The 20778-nt window shown below is 28.0% G+C and overlaps 1 protein-coding gene and 1 pseudogene across 2 annotated transcripts in view; one reads left to right on the top strand and one right to left on the bottom strand.

Annotated features, from left to right (window-relative positions):
• Positions 1 to 264: 264 nt before the first annotated feature.
• MKS88_004351 (BRCT domain-containing protein) lies at positions 265 to 6925 on the top strand (the record flags this gene model as incomplete). Its single annotated transcript, XM_067217521.1, has 6 exons — positions 265 to 271; positions 540 to 610; positions 1864 to 2032; positions 2266 to 2360; positions 2686 to 6099; positions 6467 to 6925. The coding sequence occupies 6 exons, from the start codon at positions 265 to 267 to the stop codon at positions 6923 to 6925; spliced, it is 4215 nt and encodes a 1404-aa protein (XP_067071941.1).
• A 1248-nt stretch (positions 6926 to 8173) lies between these two features.
• The window catches only part of MKS88_004352, a 12836-nt pseudogene continuing 231 nt past the window's right edge, over positions 8174 to 20778 (bottom strand). Inside the window, exons 2-10 of the mRNA in view lie at positions 15629 to 20641; positions 14981 to 15261; positions 14680 to 14776; positions 14358 to 14546; positions 14076 to 14176; positions 13782 to 13823; positions 12824 to 12913; positions 12289 to 12602; positions 8177 to 12073 (exon numbers count right to left, since the gene is read on the bottom strand). Coding sequence covers positions 8177 to 12073; positions 12289 to 12602; positions 12824 to 12913; positions 13782 to 13823; positions 14076 to 14176; positions 14358 to 14546; positions 14680 to 14776; positions 14981 to 15261; positions 15629 to 20641 — 10024 coding nt within the window. Of the gene's footprint in view, positions 12074 to 12288; positions 12603 to 12823; positions 12914 to 13781; positions 13824 to 14075; positions 14177 to 14357; positions 14547 to 14679; positions 14777 to 14980; positions 15262 to 15628; positions 20642 to 20778 lie in introns of the transcript that reaches the window.

Consider the following 20778-nt stretch of genomic DNA (forward strand, 5'->3'; position numbering starts at 1 on the left):
TATTTGTGAAAAAAAAAACAAAAAAAGAAAAGCATGCAAAAAAAAAAAAAAAAATATATATATATATTGCATATTGGCGTGTACAAACAAGGACAGAAAAAGGCGAAAATCTTTCATACCCAAGTACGAACATTATTTTATTAAAAGGGGAAATATTATCTTGTTATTTTTAGACATTTAGAAGTTATGTAGTTTTTTAAATGTAATGAATCAATCGAATGATATATATTTTACGCACGATGTTACAATAAGACGGGATGTGTCATGCAAGGTACAGTAATAATGAAATTTTTTTGAATGTAGTTATTATTTCCAAACATATATATATATATATATATATATATATATATATTTGTTTTTACACTTGTATTTATAATCTTTTTTTTTGAATCTATATTTTCAATTATTTCGTTTATATACTTGTAAAGAATGGGTAGCTGATAACTTTTTTTTTTTTTTTTTTTAAGTAGTTATTTCCTTTTGTGGTAATTATGGGCAACCCTTACCACACATTAAGTCATTTTTATTATATTTCTTAGGTGATATATGCCATTCTTACATTATTTTACCCTTTTTGTTGACAAAACGGAAAAATGTTAATCAACCACAGGTACGGAAAAATGCTTAAAATGAGTAAAACGATTTCTCCCCCTTATATATATATATATATATATATTTATATGAACGTTCTCCTTTTATATGCATACACTTACACACTAAATTTTATGGGGGCATTTTTTTTTTTATATTTGAATGAGCTGAGATACTACAAAAAATTAGCTTTTAAAATTGGTTTTAATATTTGTGTAAAGATTATATAATATTTTACAAAAATTAAAGTAGAAAAAAGTTTTATTTTCCTTTTTTTTACATTTTATTTATAGTATATATTTATAATCATAAAAATGGTATGCTTTCATTTTTATCATTCCCTTTTATGAAAATGAAAAAAAAAAATGAGCCCGCATAATAGTAGTCACATACATAAATACATACAAATATTGTATATATATATTATATATTCATATCTATTTTTTGCACTATATATATACGACATCTTACTTAAGAAGACAAGTGAAGAAAAAAAAAAAAAAAAAAAAAAAAAAGGAGTTATAGAAAAATTATACCTTGCTTTGTAGCAGAGAACTGTAAGAAAGGCGGAAAATAATGTAGAAGAGGAAATAAAATAAATAAATAAATAGATATATATATCTATATATGTATATATATGTGTGTGTACCCATTTGTTAACAAATAATCTAGCTCTTAATGTGTATATGCATGAGTATTTATTCGCTATCTCATTAAGCAGTAGCAGCGTAATTTGTAATACCAACTGAAAAAATGAGTCATTGAAAGAATTATACATATGTGTATATATTATAAATATATGCATATGTACTAATGTACATATGCTTATTCTTTTTCTTTTGTTAGCTTACGAATTTATTTATTTGTTTTTCTTTTTAATATAATTATCAATTTTTCGCATTTTTTTTTTTGAGGAAAACAGCACTGTTTATTTATTACTTTCTCTGTGCAACTTCAACATTACGTAATCTTTTTTTTTTTTTTTTGAATTTATTTTCTTATATATGAACATATAGAAAGAGAGAAAAAAAAAAACGAAAATACACTATTATAGATTTCTCCTTTTCTTTTCCTTTTTTTTTTTTTTTTTTTTTTGGCCTTCTTTGCCTTTCTTTTCTTTCCTTTTCTCTCCTAATTTTTTTTTTTTTTTTTTTCTATCATTTATAAAATTATACGTAAGTTAGGAATAGATAATGTTTGATTATAATGTATGATTTGAAAAAAACATGTAAAGGTATCTATTTTTTTTTTTTTTTTTTTTTTTTTTTGAAGATATATGAAAGATATACTATGGTGAGTTATGATGATATTACTCAGACGTTATTAATAGACCGCATAAAAATACAATATGACTCAAGTAGTCAATGGAATAAATATTTAAAATATAGTTTAAGAAACCCTCACTCTTTCACCTACCCAGAGAGTTCACACCTTAATAGTTGTAATATAATTAGAAAAGGAAAAAAAAAAATAAGTGCTCCTGTTTCGATATTAGCATTTGTGTGTGTATGGGTATGTGTGTATATATGTGGGTATATGTGTGTGTGTATCTTTGCCTGTATCTGTCTAACTATGAGCTCACTTGCATGCCCATAATTTCATATTTCGAACTAGACTACTTTCTAATAAAAAGGTTAAACGTCACTATCATTTGTTCTCTTATCGTTTTTTTAGTTGACAATGCCGACTTCAATTACTTTAATTCGGCTTTTTTATCAAAGGGCTATAAGTTAAATAATGTGGACAAGTTGAACAGGGACTATGATGAGGTATTATTATATGTACACTCGCGTACAATTTTCAGCTCTTCCTTTTTTTGTGTTGTGTATGTTGCGCTTGTTGCAAGTTCACGAGCGTGAAGAAATGTCGACTAGTAAAGTATACATACATACGTACGTACATAAATATATATATATGTATTTAAATATGTATTGGTGTATATCATGCCCATGTTTTATGCCCACATCAGACACGTTAATAAAGCTCACTAGCTATTCTTAACAAATCAAGGATTTATATTTAAAAAATTAATGGGCACGTAAATAAAACATTTTACACATTTTTTGCATCAATGATAATGATGACTGTGTACAGGAAAAAGGAGAAAGGTACTTATTTGAAGTCGAAAAATATGAAGAAGAGAATTTAAACAAAGATGAAGACATATTAATTAGAAAAATCGTTTGTTTATTTAAAGAATGTATGTATTATTTCATGAGCTTTAATGAAAAAGACGGTCAAGTATTGGAAAAGTCCTTTAGAAATACAAATAAAAAAGATATTAAGGACAGTAGTGCATACGAACTTTTAAAAAGTTTAAATGACTGCATAGTACAATTACACGATTCTAAGATAAAAAAAAATCAAGCATTAATTATGACTAGCGAATTTTGTGGTATTTTTACTCCGAAATATGTGAAATTAACAAAGTATTCTGACAGCTTTTTAAATTTATTAAAAGAAAATAATATAAAATATTTTGATTTATTTTATGAAGAAATTAAATACAATGATTTATACAAACATAAAAAAGAGCATTATGATTTTTTAAAAAACTCTTCATTTGTTCCTTTAACAAAGGGAGAAATTTCGCTAGCTAATAAAAAAAATGCATTAAATAATAATTTGCATAATATTAAAAAGAAAGACGAGGAAAACGTAAGTGATAAAAAATATATTGCCAGTGAAAACTATAAATATGATAAAAATAAAAATTGTGGTTCGGGCACAGTCTTAATAAAAAATAATGCTGACGCAAAGGGCGAAAACGAGAGAGGGAAAAAAAAAAAAAAAAAAAAAAAAGGGAAAGAAGTAGGAGCAGGAGGAAAAGTAGAAACAGAAGTAGACATAGACGTAGACTCAGAAACCGAAAAACAACTCGACTGCTCCGAAAATGAAAAAAGATGTTGTTATACCAATGTGCACGTTCCAGTAAAGGGGGAAGAAAACACCAATAACCGCATTGCTAAGGAAACGACTGACGATGTGAACAACGGAAATTGCAGGAATAAGAAGGGAGATAAAGGAATTATTGAACACAGCGATAACCGCAAGACAAAGAAAAAGAGAAAAAGGGAGGATGATAAAAAAAAATTTAAAGTTAATAAAAAAAAAAGAAAAAATGAAAAAGTAAAGACAAAGAAGGGGAAAAATTCTGTTTGCAGTGAAATGGACAATCGTACCGTAAATGATACTGTTAACAACCATGTGAACAGTGCGTTCAATGATGAGAAGCGAGGAGAAGAATTGGGACTAGTACTGTACGAAAATGAAGAAATATGCAACTATTTAAATATTAAAAATGAAAATAAGGAGATAGGTAAAAATGAATATAGGGATATAAATAACAACAACGAAAAGTTTGCAAAAAATGTGAAAATTTTCAACTTGTTAAATAAAAGAATAGACGCAAAGGAGTATATATACAATGAACTAAAGAGCGATTTTATGAAAGAAATAAATTTGCCCAATAAATTTAACTATGATGTAAATGTTATAGAGATATTTGAAAAAGACGTTAAGAATTTTTACAGATGTGTAGTGAAGCATATTAATAAAAAAAAAGAGAAAATAAAAATATATTATATAATAAGTAATTTTTTATTTTTTTTTTCGAAAATGCATAAAAATACAATCAATTTTGATGACAACATTCACAAAGATATCAATCGAAATTTTGATTATAAGAGTATAATAATACAAGGGAACATGTTGCCGTATAACTTTTATCTTTTATTAAAGGCTTTACATTTAATGAGTGTACATGAACTTGTAAAGAATTTTTACATAACTGTAGATTATGACGAAAGAAAAAATAAATGTCTTCATTTCTTAAATATATCTGAGAATAAATTTTATGAAAATTTTAAAAAGTTTGAAAAAAACATTAAGTCTAATTTTATATATGTTCATAAATTTTTACACAATATGATACCAATAAATAAATTCTTAATATCTAAAGGAAATTTGTATAAAAATTTGGAAAACTTGCCATTTTCTTTTGAAAACAACGACTTACTACAATTAGCATATAATAATAAATCTTTTTACCATAACAATGATGCGTTAGTATTATATGACGAGAATAGCAACAATGATGATGTTAAAAATAACTTTATAGGTAATAATACATCCACAAGTGCAGTTATTCCAATCAGTGGACTCACTAATGCTGCTACTATGTTATGTAACGCTAGTTACATTATATATGATTGTACTAATGCACATAAGGGAATAGAAAATTTAAAAAGGAACTGCAAAATAATAGACGATAAAGAATTGCATAAAATAATGATTGAGTTAACCGATTTAAATGACAATTACACAAAAATTTTATTAAAAGAAAAAAAAATACTATTTTTGGTAGAGTCCTATGGAAATAATAACACACTTTTTGACAATTTGTTATTTAATTCTATTTTTTTTGACACATATATTTCTCTAATTTGTGTTTATTATATAAATAATTATGTGAAAAAAGTGGAAGACCTCAAACATATTCCATTGTTTAAACCCTCTTATTTTAATTTATTGGTTAATCAGATAAAGAGAAGAAAAAATCAAAAAAAAATGAAAAAGCACAGTGGAAAAAACGAGCATACTGTAGATAAGCTATGTAACAATTTTTTTAAAAATTCTTTTAACAAAATATTAAGCTCAAAAATTGAGGAAGAACGAACTGTGGATATTAGGAATGCCAATTTGCTTAGAGAAAATATGAACATACAAGGTGAAATGAACGAGCAAGGTGAGATGAAAGAAGAAGACAGTCTCAATGGTACAGATAATAAAAACAAAATACACCACACAACGAACGACATAAACATAGATACAAGCAAAAATAAGGAATATATAAACAGTAAAAGTGATAATAATGGACCTGAAAAATCGATGAATAATTTGAACAATAGTATAAAAGCGAAAGGAGAACAAAAAAATTTAAATGAAAATGAAAATAGTTATGAAAATTATTTACAAGATAGAGTAAGTAACATAATTATAAATGAAGCAGTTGTAACAAAAAAAGAGTTCAATGATTTTATAATTTGTATATTTGTTTTTATAAATGAAAATTCTTCTTCTGTTAGTGAAGAAGAAAAAGAAATGCGTGAATTAATATTGTATGTGTTAAAAATTAAAGAAAATGAAAATGTGGGAAATAAATTGAAATGTATTTTTAAATATAGAAATAATATAAGTGATGCAATTACGTTAAGTGAAATAGAAATAAGAAAATATGATTATGCAAAAGTATGTATAATGGGATTAATATTAAATAATGATATATCTAATCCAAATTTACAGACGGACATAAATAATTTGTATTATTTAAATGAAGCGTTACATCAAAAGTATTTTGCGCGCAAATTTGAAATTCAAACGAAAATTTTTACGTTTTATTGGATATATGACGTTCATGTATATGGCTCAATATTTTTAAAAAAGAAAGAGGTAAATCACATGATAAGAAAAGTTGGTAGCACGTATCAGTTGCCCTACCGTGTGGAGGTAACAAAAATGTGTTAGTTTGTTTTTTGTTTAATAGTGTATTTTATTTGATAGCGTTTTTTGTTTAATGTCTTTTTTTTTTCTTTTTTTTTTTCTTTTTTTTTTTTTTTTTTTTTTTTTTTTTTTTTTTTTTTTTTTTTTTTTTTTTTTTTTAGCGTGCAAAAATGTTACGTCCTTTCGCACACATTTGTAAACGTTCTTCTTGATCATGTTTTACTTGTCCCATCCTGTGTGTACATATATATACATACGGACACATGTACATCCTGTTTTACTTTTACAAGCTGTTAATTTCTTAATTACATCTCTTCATTGTTGGATTTGTTTCATTTAATTACATTTTCAAATGAATTTGCTCCTTTTATAGTGGAAAAGCAAACTGCTGTGGGGATATTATTTTTACATAATTCAAGATAGTGTAGAAAGTAAATACTCAGAAGAAGTGGTTTTAAAATTAAGAGAAGAAGGAATAAATATAAAATTATGTAGCGAACAGTTTGATGTTAAATATGTTGAAGAAGATATTAAAGAAATTTTGAACATGCATAATCTAGAATTCAAAGACTTAAAATATTTGAATAAAAATACATTTATGAATATTATTTTCTTAATTGAAAATGGACATTTAACATATTTCAGTTTTATAAATACAGATAATATACATATATACCAGAGAAATAATTATTTGTGCATTCAACTTTTTAAAACAAAAATTACATTTCCATCGTTTAGTTTGAACACCCCTTTGTTAAATGACTCCTGGCTGATAGACGTTTTGTCAAAGCAAACATTACTGCCTTTTAACGATTATTTCTACAAATTTTGAAATATACATGTGTGCAAATATGATATATGCATATATGTGTATATATGTGTATGTATGGGCATATATGTATTTTTTTTATTTTTTTGCTCCCTTTTTTGAAGTATGCTCCTTTTTATTTGCCATCTTTACAAATTTACATTTTTTAGACCGAAAAGGGTTGTATATGTAGTAGTATATGTACATTCCAAAAAAATTTTTTTTTCTTTATTTTTCTTTTTTTTTCTTTTTTTTATTTTTCCTTCGAAAATAAGTTCGTATTTTTATTTATTAGTACAACCTTTTTTACAGCCCAGCTTGTGGTAACCCATTATTCACCCAAGCATATATGCTTTACATGTGTGCAACGTTTAAAATTTTCTTTAATATTTTTACGTAAACAAGAAAAAAGGGAAATTTGAAATTTATGCGAGTTCTTTTTTTTTTTTTTAAAAAGACAAGTTATGAATGAATGGCATATTAAGTTTTATTTCGAATATGATGAAAATGAGTAAAACAAACATACAAAAAAAAAAAAAAAAATAATAATAAAAAATAACATAAAATAAATAAATAAATAAATAAAATAATTAAAAATAAATGAATAAATGAATAAACAAAATAATTAAAAATAAATGAATAAATGAATAAATAAAATAATTAAAAATAAATGAATAAATGAATAAATAAAATGTACTAATTTCTCTAATAACACGTGTTTTAATTTAGCCTTTAACAAATTTGGCTTTAATTTGGTTGTGATTGGACCTACCTTAATTTTCCCCTACAATTTGGCGATAAAACTTTTTTATTAGGAACTTAACTTTATTTCATATACATAACTCTGCTAATCAAAATTCATTTTCTTTTTTTGAAATTATAACGGTTGTTATTTTCTTTTATTTAATTTTTCCCTACTCTGTTCAATTTAATTATGTCTTTTTTTCTTCTGCCTGCACTCTATTACTTATGTGCTTTTGGTCCCTTTTTTCTGCTTCGAAATCGCATCACTAATGAGAGCACTTTATTTATTTAAGTTTTCTGCAAAGAAGGACAATAATGCGTGGGTGTATAAACATATATATACATAAACGTGTATACACACATACATGTATATGCGCCTATATTTATGTGTTCCTAAAATGCACTAATTATACAGGCATGCGTGAACTACTGAACACAGAGATGCACATAAATGCAAAGGACCAACATATTAACATAACAAGAGTACATTTTAAAAATTCTATTATAAGCTGGCAATAGAATGAGCATTTATAATATACTTTTTTTTAATGGAATTGAAATACCAACTTGATTTTTTCGTTTCGTAGAACAGCTGGACAATGTTGTACTACTTTTTGCATCATTTTTACTGTTATAAGTAACGTTGTTTGAGCTATTACTATTAGTGCTATAAATAAAAAATTTCTTATCATTTTTGTTGTGAAAACAGTTATTTGAAAAATTTCTTTTGGATAAAGAACTATTTATTACATGGTCAGGAGAAGAATTAGGAATTAAATTGTGCCTATCTGTTTTTGTCTTCATGTCAGAAATTGAACTGATTGAACTGATACTTCTTTCGTATACATAATTTTTTTTTTTTTCTATTTGAAAAGGCAATTTGTTATGTAATTTATGCATAATAGTTTTGTTTGCGTCATTATTATTACTGCTGTTGTTACTGCTCATATTTTGTATACTATATGAATCCTTCTTCTGCGAGAAAATTGGACAAGTTTTTAAGTTGAACGACTGAGATGGTTCTTTTTGATTTTTATATTTATTTATCAAGTATTTCACATTCGTTTTGCTTCTCGAGAAAGGTTCAGTATTGTTATTAACAGTGCTGTTAATAGCGTTACTCGTGGAAGCATTTTTCATCATACTTCTGTTCTTGTCATGATCATGTCTGAATTTCCCATCATTCGATTTTTCTCGCCTAAACGCATAAATGGATTTATTTTCCGTCTCATCTCTATATGATAGCATATTGCTTTTTGAACCACTTTCCCCATTTTTACATATTAATTCTGAATTATTTTTTTCCTTTTTTTGTTCATCATTCAGTAAATGTGTTTTTTTTTTTATTTCTGAACAGGTCAGGTAATTATATTCACTTCGCATTTTATGCACTTGTTGTATTTCTTGTAATTTTTTTTCCTTATAACTGTAATCTGTTCTTCCGTCAGAGTGATTTCTATTTTTATTTTTCTCGTCTTCAAAAATTTTAATATGATTTTCTGATTTCATTTTTTTTGAATGATCCTTATTACGAATATTTTCATGGTTGTAACTTTTGTTTTTGTTAAAATTGTCGTTGCTTGTATTTTTTTCTTTTTCGTCCTTCGTTTTCCTGTCATAGGGGTGCCTGCTTTGGATTTGATCGTTAATTTGGCTAACTCGATCACATTCGCTCACTATACCAGTTTGACTACTCAGACCAGTCTGACCATACTGACTTCCTATACCAGCTTGATTAGCCTGATCCGTCTGACTAAGCTGATCATACTGGCTTACTATACCAGCTTGACCAATTTCTCCCTCTTGGTTATTTGTCCCATTTTTCTCACTTTCCCTCTCATTACTCTTACAAAATTTGTTATAATTAAAAATGTTCAACTGGTCCATTTTTTCATACATGGAGTTACGTGGCTTACTTGATTGCATATTTCGAGAGAGAACATTATTTTCTTGAATTAGAGTTTTCTCAGTACTATAATGACTGCTGTCTGTTTTGTTATTGCTCCTATTCCTGTCCTTTGTTTCCACCTTTTCCGTTATAATAGAGGACGAGAAATTATTCGGCGAGTTGTACTTATCGCGTAGTGTATTCATGTCTACATTTTCGATGGTCTCATTTCTTAGATATATGCTATGGCTAATGAATGTGAGCTCTTTTTGTTCCTCCCCTTCTTTGTGTTCCTCCATTTCTTTGTTTTCTTCTTTCTCTTTACTGTCTACTTCCACTCTGGTTACACTTCCACTTGAGTTGATGGATGCATTTCCCTCTTCAATGTTTGCCTCTTCCAGTATGTGTGCACTAAACCTTTTCGCTGTGTCCTCCAATTCTTTTGAATTTTTCAAATGATTAACTGTAGTATCATTTTCATCGTCCTTTTCATGGCTACCTCTGCCTTTGTCATTTCCCACGTTACTCCGCCTACCACTTCTACCAATATCACCTCCTCTGTCCTCCACTTTGTTCTCGTTCCGTTCGTTATGTTGACCATCTTGTGCACCTTCCCTCAAGTTATTTTCCTCTTCTGGGCGATTATTACTCCGACCGTTATTCGGAATAGCATTTTCCTGTTTATCATTACTACTCATCTGGTTCGTGTCCTTATCAGTACCTTTAGGAATTCTATACATAGTACACAGAAAATTATAATCAGATACTACGTCAACATTCTGAATCTCTTCTAACACTTGTGTATTTTCTAGTTCGTTAATATATTCTATAATGGTTTGTTTAAGATGTTCATATTTGTTGTGATCAAATGACAATTCATTTATGTTTATCATTTTCAAGGATTCTAAAAATTCTCTTTTTTTTAATATGACATCATCTATGGATAGATCGAAATTGTTGTATATAATTTCTGAGTCAAAATTTGTATATTGACTAAACACATTTTTATACGAATTGAAAATAGATAATTTGGATTCCTTAAGATGATTATGCTCATTTAAAAAATGTTCAAAAGAAAAATCTAAAGAATAAATGTCTGTACAATTATTTATATTAATAGATGAAACACAATTTCCTAAATCCTTGTTTAATAACAACTCCATTTTCTTAAAATAATATTTCAAGTTATTATTATAACTATCTATAATTTCATGATTTATATAAGCTAATAAAATTAAGGGATTATTTTTTTTAATACCATAAAATATCAGCTGAATGAAAAATAAATACTTGTTCATAAAATCTATTCGGTTGTTTTGAATCTTTTCTAATTCTTCCTTTGAATATACATATATGTCTTTTTTTCTGATAGAAATATCTCTCTTCATTCCTTCGTAATCCCCCTTTCCTAACGTACCCAAGCACCGGCTGTCACTGTTGTTAAGGGTACACCCTTTATCACCTGTACTATATGCATCATTTGTGGTACCTTCGTTATTTGCACTATGCGCATCTTTTATAATATCTTTGTTACTACCTCTATAACTATTTCCACCATCGTTGTTGTTGCTAACACCATCATGTGATCCTAAATTTTCGTAGTAAGTCGCTTGGCAGTCAAAAATAGAGCAGTCTGAATAGTCACACGGATGCTCCTCAGGGTCCTCATTTATAGTTCCATCGTTCTTTCCGCTGCCTTTATCGTTACTTTTTCCGCTTCTCCTCCCTTTGCACACCTTCTTGTTGTATAGAGCACCGCTGTTTCCTCTGAGGATAACCTTTTCCTCATTGTCAACATCCATTTTCCTCTTCCTGTTCTTATCATTTTCCATCTTAAAAAGGCAAATGTCATACTTGTTGAGATTCATAAAAAGTATGTGCACAATTCTATAGACAAAATTATTTTCTACCTTATTTTCTTCATATATTTTGTTCATAATTTTTTTGTATATTTTATTTAAAATTTTTATGTAAGTGTTTATATAAATATAAAATTCACTCGTATCACTTATATCATCTATTAAAATTTTGTTATTTTTCATTATATCAAAACCTAAGCTAAAGGATGCACTACAAACATATTCTAAAAGTTTTGAATGGCTAGTTAAGAATTCGCGACCTAACAAATTATTTAATATACTTGTAACTAAGCTTCTAGCAATATCACCATTCTTAAAAAGATAAATATATTTATTTGTATGAATAACTTTTGTATATATACTCAAACAAACAATAGTATTAATAAAGAAAAATGAGAAATGATCAAAGGACAGTTTTGCAATGCAACTCTTCTTTTTCATTAATATATCAACCAATAGTACTGCACTTAAAATTGCATTAAAATGAATAAATGAAGAATGTAAATCTTTTCCAAAACTTTTTTGAAATAAAAACCTTAATGCATAATTTGCTCCTTTCATAAGAATAATAAACAAGTTAAAATTTCTAAAAATGTAATTTCCGCTATCCCTTAGTATAAAATTCCCATTTTTACTCCTCTTACCTATCTGGACTATGTTGTCCACGATTAATTTGCACACCTAAAAAAAAAAAAAAAAAAAAAAGAGATTATATGATATGACGTGATTTCAAGTGAAAGGAGCGGATGACTATGTGCAAAATGAAAATTTAATTAATCGTTTGCATGCATACGTTCATGCGTGTATACACACATACACATGCTATGAGAACCTACGTAAAACTCATATCATACTCACATAATATGCAAAGAAGAGGAATAGAAAAACTAGCTTACCTTCGAAATAGTTTCCACATCGTTGGAATATAAAAAGGACGCAAAATATATAAAACGAAAATATATAATTGAGTTGTCGTAAGCATTAGTCCCTTCCACTTTTTCATTATTTTTTGACTCTATTATATGAAAGAGTTCCTTAGTTTTCGAATAATTATTACCTTCAATGGTAAAATTTAAATTATTTGAAATGCTCGTGTATGATATTTGATTATTTATATAATCTTCATTTATCTTATGAATTTCAATTTCTTCTATATTCTTTTTTATTTCCATTATTTCTTCCACATTTTTATGAAATTCGCTCACATGTCCTGCGCGGGGGGAGAGGGGAAGGAAAGCGAGGTAAATGGTTTGAAATTAACGCGGAAATGTCCATATATATATATTCACATTAATATATATATGCATACGCACAACCACATACACATATATATATATACATACGCACACATACATACACATATATATATATATATACATACGCACACATACATACACATATATATATATATATATACATATCAATACATACCCTCCACCTCCTTTTTTATGGCATTCCTCTGGCTCGCGTTGTTTTTCATATAATTCAGTAGCTCGCTGTTCCCATCATTTTTTGAATTCCCTAAAAAATATACATAATATATGATAGGCAAAAAAAGCAAAGGGGGGGAAAAAAAAAGTAAAAAAAGAAGAGAGAAAAAAAAAAAAAAAAAATCAGCGAAAAAAGAAAAAAAAAGATTAGTAGGAGTAAAATTTAAAAAGGTTGGGGAATATTATTTCAATTATAAAATGTACGAAAATGTAAGAGATTATACAAATAGTAATTTTTGTAAAAAAAAAAAAAAAAAAAAGAAAAGAAAAGCAAAAGAAAGAAAAGGAAAAAGAAATAATGCATTCTACATAGTAAAATTTATCTCTAGGCATCGAGAAAAATCAACTTAGTGTACATATTAAAAAGAGTTAAATGGACATAATTAAATGGAGTAAAGAAAAATGCAAACGAAAAAACGATATCAAAAAAATTAAGAGGAAAAAACGAAAAATGAAAAATCGAGTTAAGATTCTTCATTAATAAAAAAAAAAAAAAAAAAAATATATATATATATATATGAGTATGTATGTATGTATGTATGTATGTATGTATATATGTGTATAAATAAACAAGTATACTTAACGTCTGTAAGAATTATTAAAAAATTTTGTAAGAATTATTGAAAAATTTGTGTTGCTACATTAAGAGAAATGTTTAAAGCAATAAGTCGTCCTACGTGCATAGAGTAAAGTACCAACATAATCGGTGTCTACTAATTGTTTTTGCCTTTTTTTTTATACATCCATTGCTATATTATTGCATAAATCTTACACAATACTTTTAATCGTTGCATAAAGAAGTTACGGCTCTTATGCATACATGTACCAAAGTATGTACGCACGTATGTATATATATATATATATGTTTATATATATTTGTATTTTTTTTTCTTTTATACCTTCGGAATTCTCGCTTTGGTAGGAGCTATTGTTTTCATCATCTGAGGGGGTTTCAAAACGAAATATAATGAGAAATGTGTGTGTGCACATATATTATGTAGGTATATAAAACGGACAGGCTACTGCATACACTCTTTTCTAAGTTGTTACTCAGACTATTCTTTTATGCATAAGTAATATGTTAGCCATTTAGTCAATTTTTCTGAATAACAACTTTTTTGCCATAATTTGACTTATTTTTTTGTTATAATTTGACTTAACTTTTCGTCTTAATTTTTTTTTTTTTTTAATACCTTCACCATCCTTAAAAGTAATTTTAGTGTCAGGACATTTTTCGATAAATTCGTCTACCTTACTTTTAAGATAATACGAAATATCATCATTGTCTATGCACCTAAAAATGTGAAAGGCGGTTAAACAATGTTATATTGCACTTTACATAAATTTGATATGTATATTACTTTTTTAAACGAAAGAAAAAAAAAAAAAAAAAAAAAAAAAAAAAAAAAAAAGTATATAAATAAATGAGTGGACAAATAAATAGGTATATAAATAGACGAACGAATAAGCATTACTTATAAAAGTTGGGGCAAAAATACTGAATGTTGGCAAAAATTTTCAAACAGTAAACCGTTACATTCTTGTTTTTGCTATGCACTGTAAACACTTGCAGAATCTTCATTATGTCCTTTTCAATGTTCAGACATTTTTCCTTGTACAATATTATGAGTTTCAATATGATGTCCAACGAACTGCATATCCTCCTAAAAATACAAGCACACGTGAATGATGCGCGTGCCATTGTACGAATATATATGTGATTGTATACATGCACTGTTGTATGAGCGCATGTGCACACATACACCACCGACTTGTTCAATTTGTCCTTTTACTTACTTTTGACTACACGAGGATAGGTTTTTTAAGAGAAGTGCAAAATACACCTTATGGTCAGAAATATAACACAAGCAAATAAGTATCTCTCTCAGTTTCTCTAAAACACACAAAAAGATAATCATATAATAATTATACTCGCACACAGCGATGTAGTGGAAATACTGTAACAGTTTGTACGATGAATGGGTACTATGCAAATAAGGTGTGAAAAATAAAATGTTTGTAATAATGAAAAAAGTTTGAAAAAAAATATGAGAAAAAAATAGAAAAAATATGGGAAAAACATGGGAAAAAAAATTACTTCTTATCTCCGAGGAAGTGGCAGTGCTGTTAATTTTATCAAACGTAAAATTTACCAAAATGATTAAGGTTTGCTCATTTAAGACAGAATAATTGTCTTCAATTGTTTTTAAGATAATTCTAATAAGATTTATGGAGGCACATAAAAGCTCATTGTTGTTTTGATTTCCATTCAAAATGAAAAATGCCCATTTCAGCAGCAAATCCATAAAGCCAGATTTCGAAAATAAGATTGTCTGATTTGAGCTGTTGCTTAGATAATCCTTGAAAAATAATATGCTCCTACGAAAGAGGCAAAGGTGTCCGTATGTCGTGTACAAGTGTATTATACGCGCACACATACATACGCTAGCATGCATACATACGTATATAATGCTAACATACATATATATATGTATATATATATATATATATAGATAGATAGATAGATATAGATATAGATATAGATATAGATATACATATACATATAGATATAGATATACATATACATATAGATATACATATACATATAGATATACATATACATATAGATATACATATAGATATACATATAGATGCATATATACGTGCAAACACAAATGAGGGGAAAGTTCGGAAAACCAGACACATGGTGCTCCTTCCCCTACTTCCGAGTACCACATTTTTATACCTGTTAATCATATTCACATTTTCACTGAACATAAGGGTTGTCAACTCCTGGCTACTAAAGGACTTAAACTCCTTCATTAAATAATTCGAATGAGTGTGGTCCAGATTCTTTTCCCATTTCAGTTTATCGGGTTTTATTTTATAATTCGAAGGAAATTCAATTTTGAGCATTTTATTTTTATTACTAAAAGAACTTAATCTTTTTATACTTCGTGACCTTGACATTGTTGGTGTTGTACTACTAAGATTACTCTCATTATTTGAAAGCCTTTTAATCTGTGTATTATTTGATACTATTATTTTATAAAAAGAGAATTCTTCCTTGTTTGATTTCATTTGGTTTAATATATCATGTAAACATTCTTTCTTATGAACTGATAGTTTTTCATATATATTAAAAAAAATATTTCCTCCATATTTGGAGTAAATGTGATCTAATACAATACTTGATTTTTCCCTGACTTGTTCATTATCATCCATAAAAAGATCTAAGTAAAATTTTAGCACCTTTTTTCTTATAACATTTTCGTTCAATAGGAGTATATGATTTGTGTTGATGTTGTTCATAACGATTAGCATCTTGTTTCGTTTAGAAGGCCGCTTGTTAATGCCGCTAATGAGATGGCTATTACCTCCAACCAGGTCACTCCTGCTACCATTGTTATGACTGTTACTTCCGCCCTCCTTTTTCATATTTCTCAATTTTTCGCTTAACATATAACTGTTTATTTGACTAATAAATTTTGAGATTCCTAAGTTCTTACACATGCAAGTCAGAAGCTTATCTATTTGCTCAACGGTTATATCTGCATCGTCAATTATTTTAACTACAAATTCGAACAAAATGTCGGCATATATATCTGTGTTTTCCCTTAAGGAAAATAAAAGGACGTACAATAATTGCATGCACTTACTTTTATTACTGCTATATATTTTATGCAACATGTTGTGATTAATTAGTATGTCCAGTCTATCGGGGTTTATATAATATTTCCCTATCTTTTCAATCGTGCTTATAATTTTCGAGGTATTATTAGATGTGTTATTTGCGACATTGTTCGGAGCACTTCCCATCCCATTGTTCTGTGAATTGAGTGATATGCATGCCGCTGTGGTGTCTGACGTGGCTCCATTTTCATCCATAATATGGATGACGTACTGTTTAATGATATCACTTATGTTTATCATCTTCTCATCCTCTTCCTCCTCATCTCTTTTGTATTCACTCTGGGTCTGTTCTTTCTTAGTCCTTAATAATTTCGTTCTACTTTCAACTGTACTTTGATCTCTATTCGTAAAGTGTTTAACATTGTCCTCCTGCTCCTCCTCTTTCATTACTAACCTTGTCAACTTTTCTTGATATGTATCCCCTCTAGTGTTATTATAAATCGAAAAGGTGTTAACACTACAATCACCCTCTATTAAGGTATTATTCTGTACCTTCACCAGTGGATCGCTTAATTTCAAGTTAATTTTTGTCAGATCTTCATGAACTCTCTTTTGATCATTGGGGTTGGTTCCATGAAAGGGAGACAAATTATCTCCACTGTAACTTAAGTAGGCATTTTTTTCCTCTACCTCGTAATGATTCGTCTGATAATTCGAATGAATATTCGTTTTAGCATTCACCTGAGTATTCAAATGAGCATCTACCTCGGGCAAATTCGAGTGTATGTTGCCCAGCTGAACTTCCTCCTTTTTTACTTTTTCGACTGCTCTCATATTGACATTATTACTCACGCTGCTGCTGTATTTATTGTCCACATTTCTTACAAACGACCCAAGGGAATTTGCAATAATTCCTTGTTTTTGCACAAACTTATCCACGTCCTCTTTCAATTTAACCACTTGCCTTACATTTTCTGCTATACCTTCTAAATAAGAGAGGACATATTTATCACCAAAATTTTTAGACAATATTTGTAGCATAAGAATAGATGCATTTTTCAAATTTGTATTTTTTGAATCTACAAATTTTTTTAAAAAATAAATAAGATTTTTTATATTTACATTCGAGTTTGTATTTTTAGTTAGAAACACTTTTTGTAATATTTTAATGCACTCTTCACATTTCTTGGCATTTTTCGTGTCACTATTTTTTATGAGTAAATCAATAACCATATTATTGTCAAAATATTGAAAACATTTATATAAAAAATTGAAGCATATAGTTCCATCTTTTTTATCAGTAGCTTTATCCAAATATAAACATATCAGAATTGTTAAAATTTTCGTAAACTGTGTATTATTGTTCAAATGGACAATATTAAAATGGTCACACAAATCAATAAAATCATTAAAAAAGTCGTAAAGAACACTATTCAATTGATTATATTTTCCTTTAAAATCATAACAGTTTTTCTTAATTAAAAGTACCAAATTTTCTAAATTAATACTCATAAAGTTTGCTTCCTCTTTTGCCCATTCACTTAGTAAATGCAAAGCTTCAATTTTGGAAGAATAGCTATTCGATATCAGCAATTTTGTTATATTTTCGGGTAAACATGCTTCAACACTGTCTCGCATTGTGCTTACCATCATGCTATTGTTGGTGTCAGCTCTCGTATTGTTACCCTCTTTATGGGGGGCCTTATCCCCCCATTGCTGCTCCTTTTTGTGCGCATTCAGTGGTACATTCCCCTCACCATTGTTATTATTTCCACTGCGGTGGTTGCTGTTGTCGATCATGTTTCCACTAACGTTACCGCTAACATTACCACTAACATTACCGCTAACATTACCGCTAACATTACCGCTAACATTACCGCTAACATTACCGCTAACATTACCGCTAACATTACAGCTAACATTGTCGCTAACATTTCCACTAGTATTGCCAACGTTGGCACTAACGTTATTCTTTTTAGAGGAAGAGGCACATAAGGCAAATATAGACTTCTTCTTGTTGGAAGGCACGGAAGCGAAAAAGGAGGGATGCACAGTTTCACCATAATTTGCTATAATAAGGGCGTACATTTTAAAGGCGGCATTTCTAATATTAGCAACAGTATCATTTAATAGATGTTTCGAAATTTCAATAATGGAAAGAATATTTTTTTTTTCAATATAATCAAATACTTTTATTAAAAAATCAAGGGTAACCATCCTTGTGTTATTATTTTTATCCTTGAGATTTTTTGACATATCATCAATAAATATGTCTATATTATATATAGCAATAGCTTTAGTTAGACATTCCATACAAGCACTGGATACTTGTTTATTTGAATCCTTTAGTTTTGAACATAAGATAAAAGAAAAATTTTTAACCGTCGTATATATATCTTTTTCAAATTTTTCAATTAATATATGAAGCAATTTTAGTGATGAAACTACAACTGGTAAAGCTGATTCGTTTTTTAGTAATTTTGAAATGATATTTAATATTGTACTAATGTATGCAGTTTTTTTTATTGCATATTTTGATTTTATCTTATCATACAATAAATTAATTGCTTCTACTTTTATTTTCCATGGTAGTAAGTTTTCATTACTAAGAGAAGAATTATTATTTGTACTGTTACTATTTCCACTAGCGCTTTTGTCAATACATCCTTCTAGTACTCTTCTTTCCCATTGCTTTGTACATATTTCTTTAAAAACATCCGTTTCATCAATTAAATTATTTGTGTTCATATCAAATGTATTATTTGAATAATCGTCCATATGATCTCCATTACTTCTCTGATTTATTAAGTAGTTATAAACAGCTGTTGTTTGTCTAACTTCTATATTTTCCTCTTTTTGCAATTCTTTGGTAATGTAATTTTTCTGCTGACTGTTCAGGTCATTTAAAATACTATTCTGAAATTCAACATTTTTTATTTGTGATAACATTTCTATATATAGTAAATAAAAATTTGTTTTCACAGTTTTGTCAAGCATTTCATTAAATTTAAAGCAATATTTATTTATTGTCTTGACACATATAATATTTGCCCTAAATGAGCTTAATAATTTGTACAATAATAACAGAATTGAAGAAATTACTTTTATCTTAACCCCTTTTATATTAGTTACTGATTTATTTGCTTTTAAATATATACCATTTAAATGTTCACATAATAGGGTTAATATATTTGCTGTTGTTTTATCATTGGAACAATACTCAATTATTTTACATATTATATTATATCCATTCTCAAATGATTTATTATTTGTTAATATTTTTTCACATAAAACATTTACTATTTTTGTAAAAGTACAAAATAATTTATTTTTATATTCATTTACAAAAGAATTAATTAACACTTCTTCACTTTCATACTCGTCATTATATTTGTAAAAATATATTTCTTTTATCACATTTAAATAACCCTCTGTCATTTCGGCTGCTTTTATTTGACATATCAAGTTATTGTCAGATAAGTATTTCAATACACAATCTTCATCTTTAAAAATTGTATTTACTATTTCCATTTTTCTGTTAATATCATCATTGGTACTAAAGCACTTTAACACTTCATTGTATCCATGCATACGACATTTTACTTGTGTGTTGTTTATTCTATCCACTAAGTCTATCTTCGACAGGCTTTCGGGGTCATCCTCCGCGTTACCACCATCTCCCTTATCATTTTCGCCACAGTTGCCATTATTATTGCCTCTATTATTGCCATTATTATTGCCTCTATTATTGCCACTATTACTGACACTATCATTTTTGTTGGAATGGTCTCCCTTTAGTGCATTTTCCTTCATCTTTGTAACGTTTTTCTCCACAACACCACCCCCCAATGACCCTTTCGCTAATTCCCTTTGGAGCAACTGCTCAAATATGTCACTACTATTATGCTCGTTATCGTCTTTATTAAAATGACTATTTAAAGCATTCTCTTCACCACTGTCCTTATCTGGCTCTTTATTTTCATTCATTTTTACCGAATCTCTTTTTCTATCTTCTCTAATATGTCTACTGTTATTGCTGCCGTTATTGTTAGCGCCACTATTGTGATTGTAGTTGACTCCCTCATTATAATTCAATTCATCTTTTTTTTTTTTTTTTTCCCTTCCTCTTCTTCCCCATTTCCAGCGTCCCCACGTAAGGGCCCAGTGCGACCATGAACAACACTTTTACCAATTCTTAAAAACTTTCTTTGCTCCATTCATAAGGGAGAAAAAAAAAAAGAAAAAGAAAAAAAAAAAAAAAAA

This window comes from Plasmodium brasilianum, chromosome 12 (assembly GCF_023973825.1).
Source record: "Plasmodium brasilianum strain Bolivian I chromosome 12, whole genome shotgun sequence".
Lineage (NCBI taxonomy): Eukaryota > Apicomplexa > Aconoidasida > Haemosporida > Plasmodiidae > Plasmodium > Plasmodium brasilianum.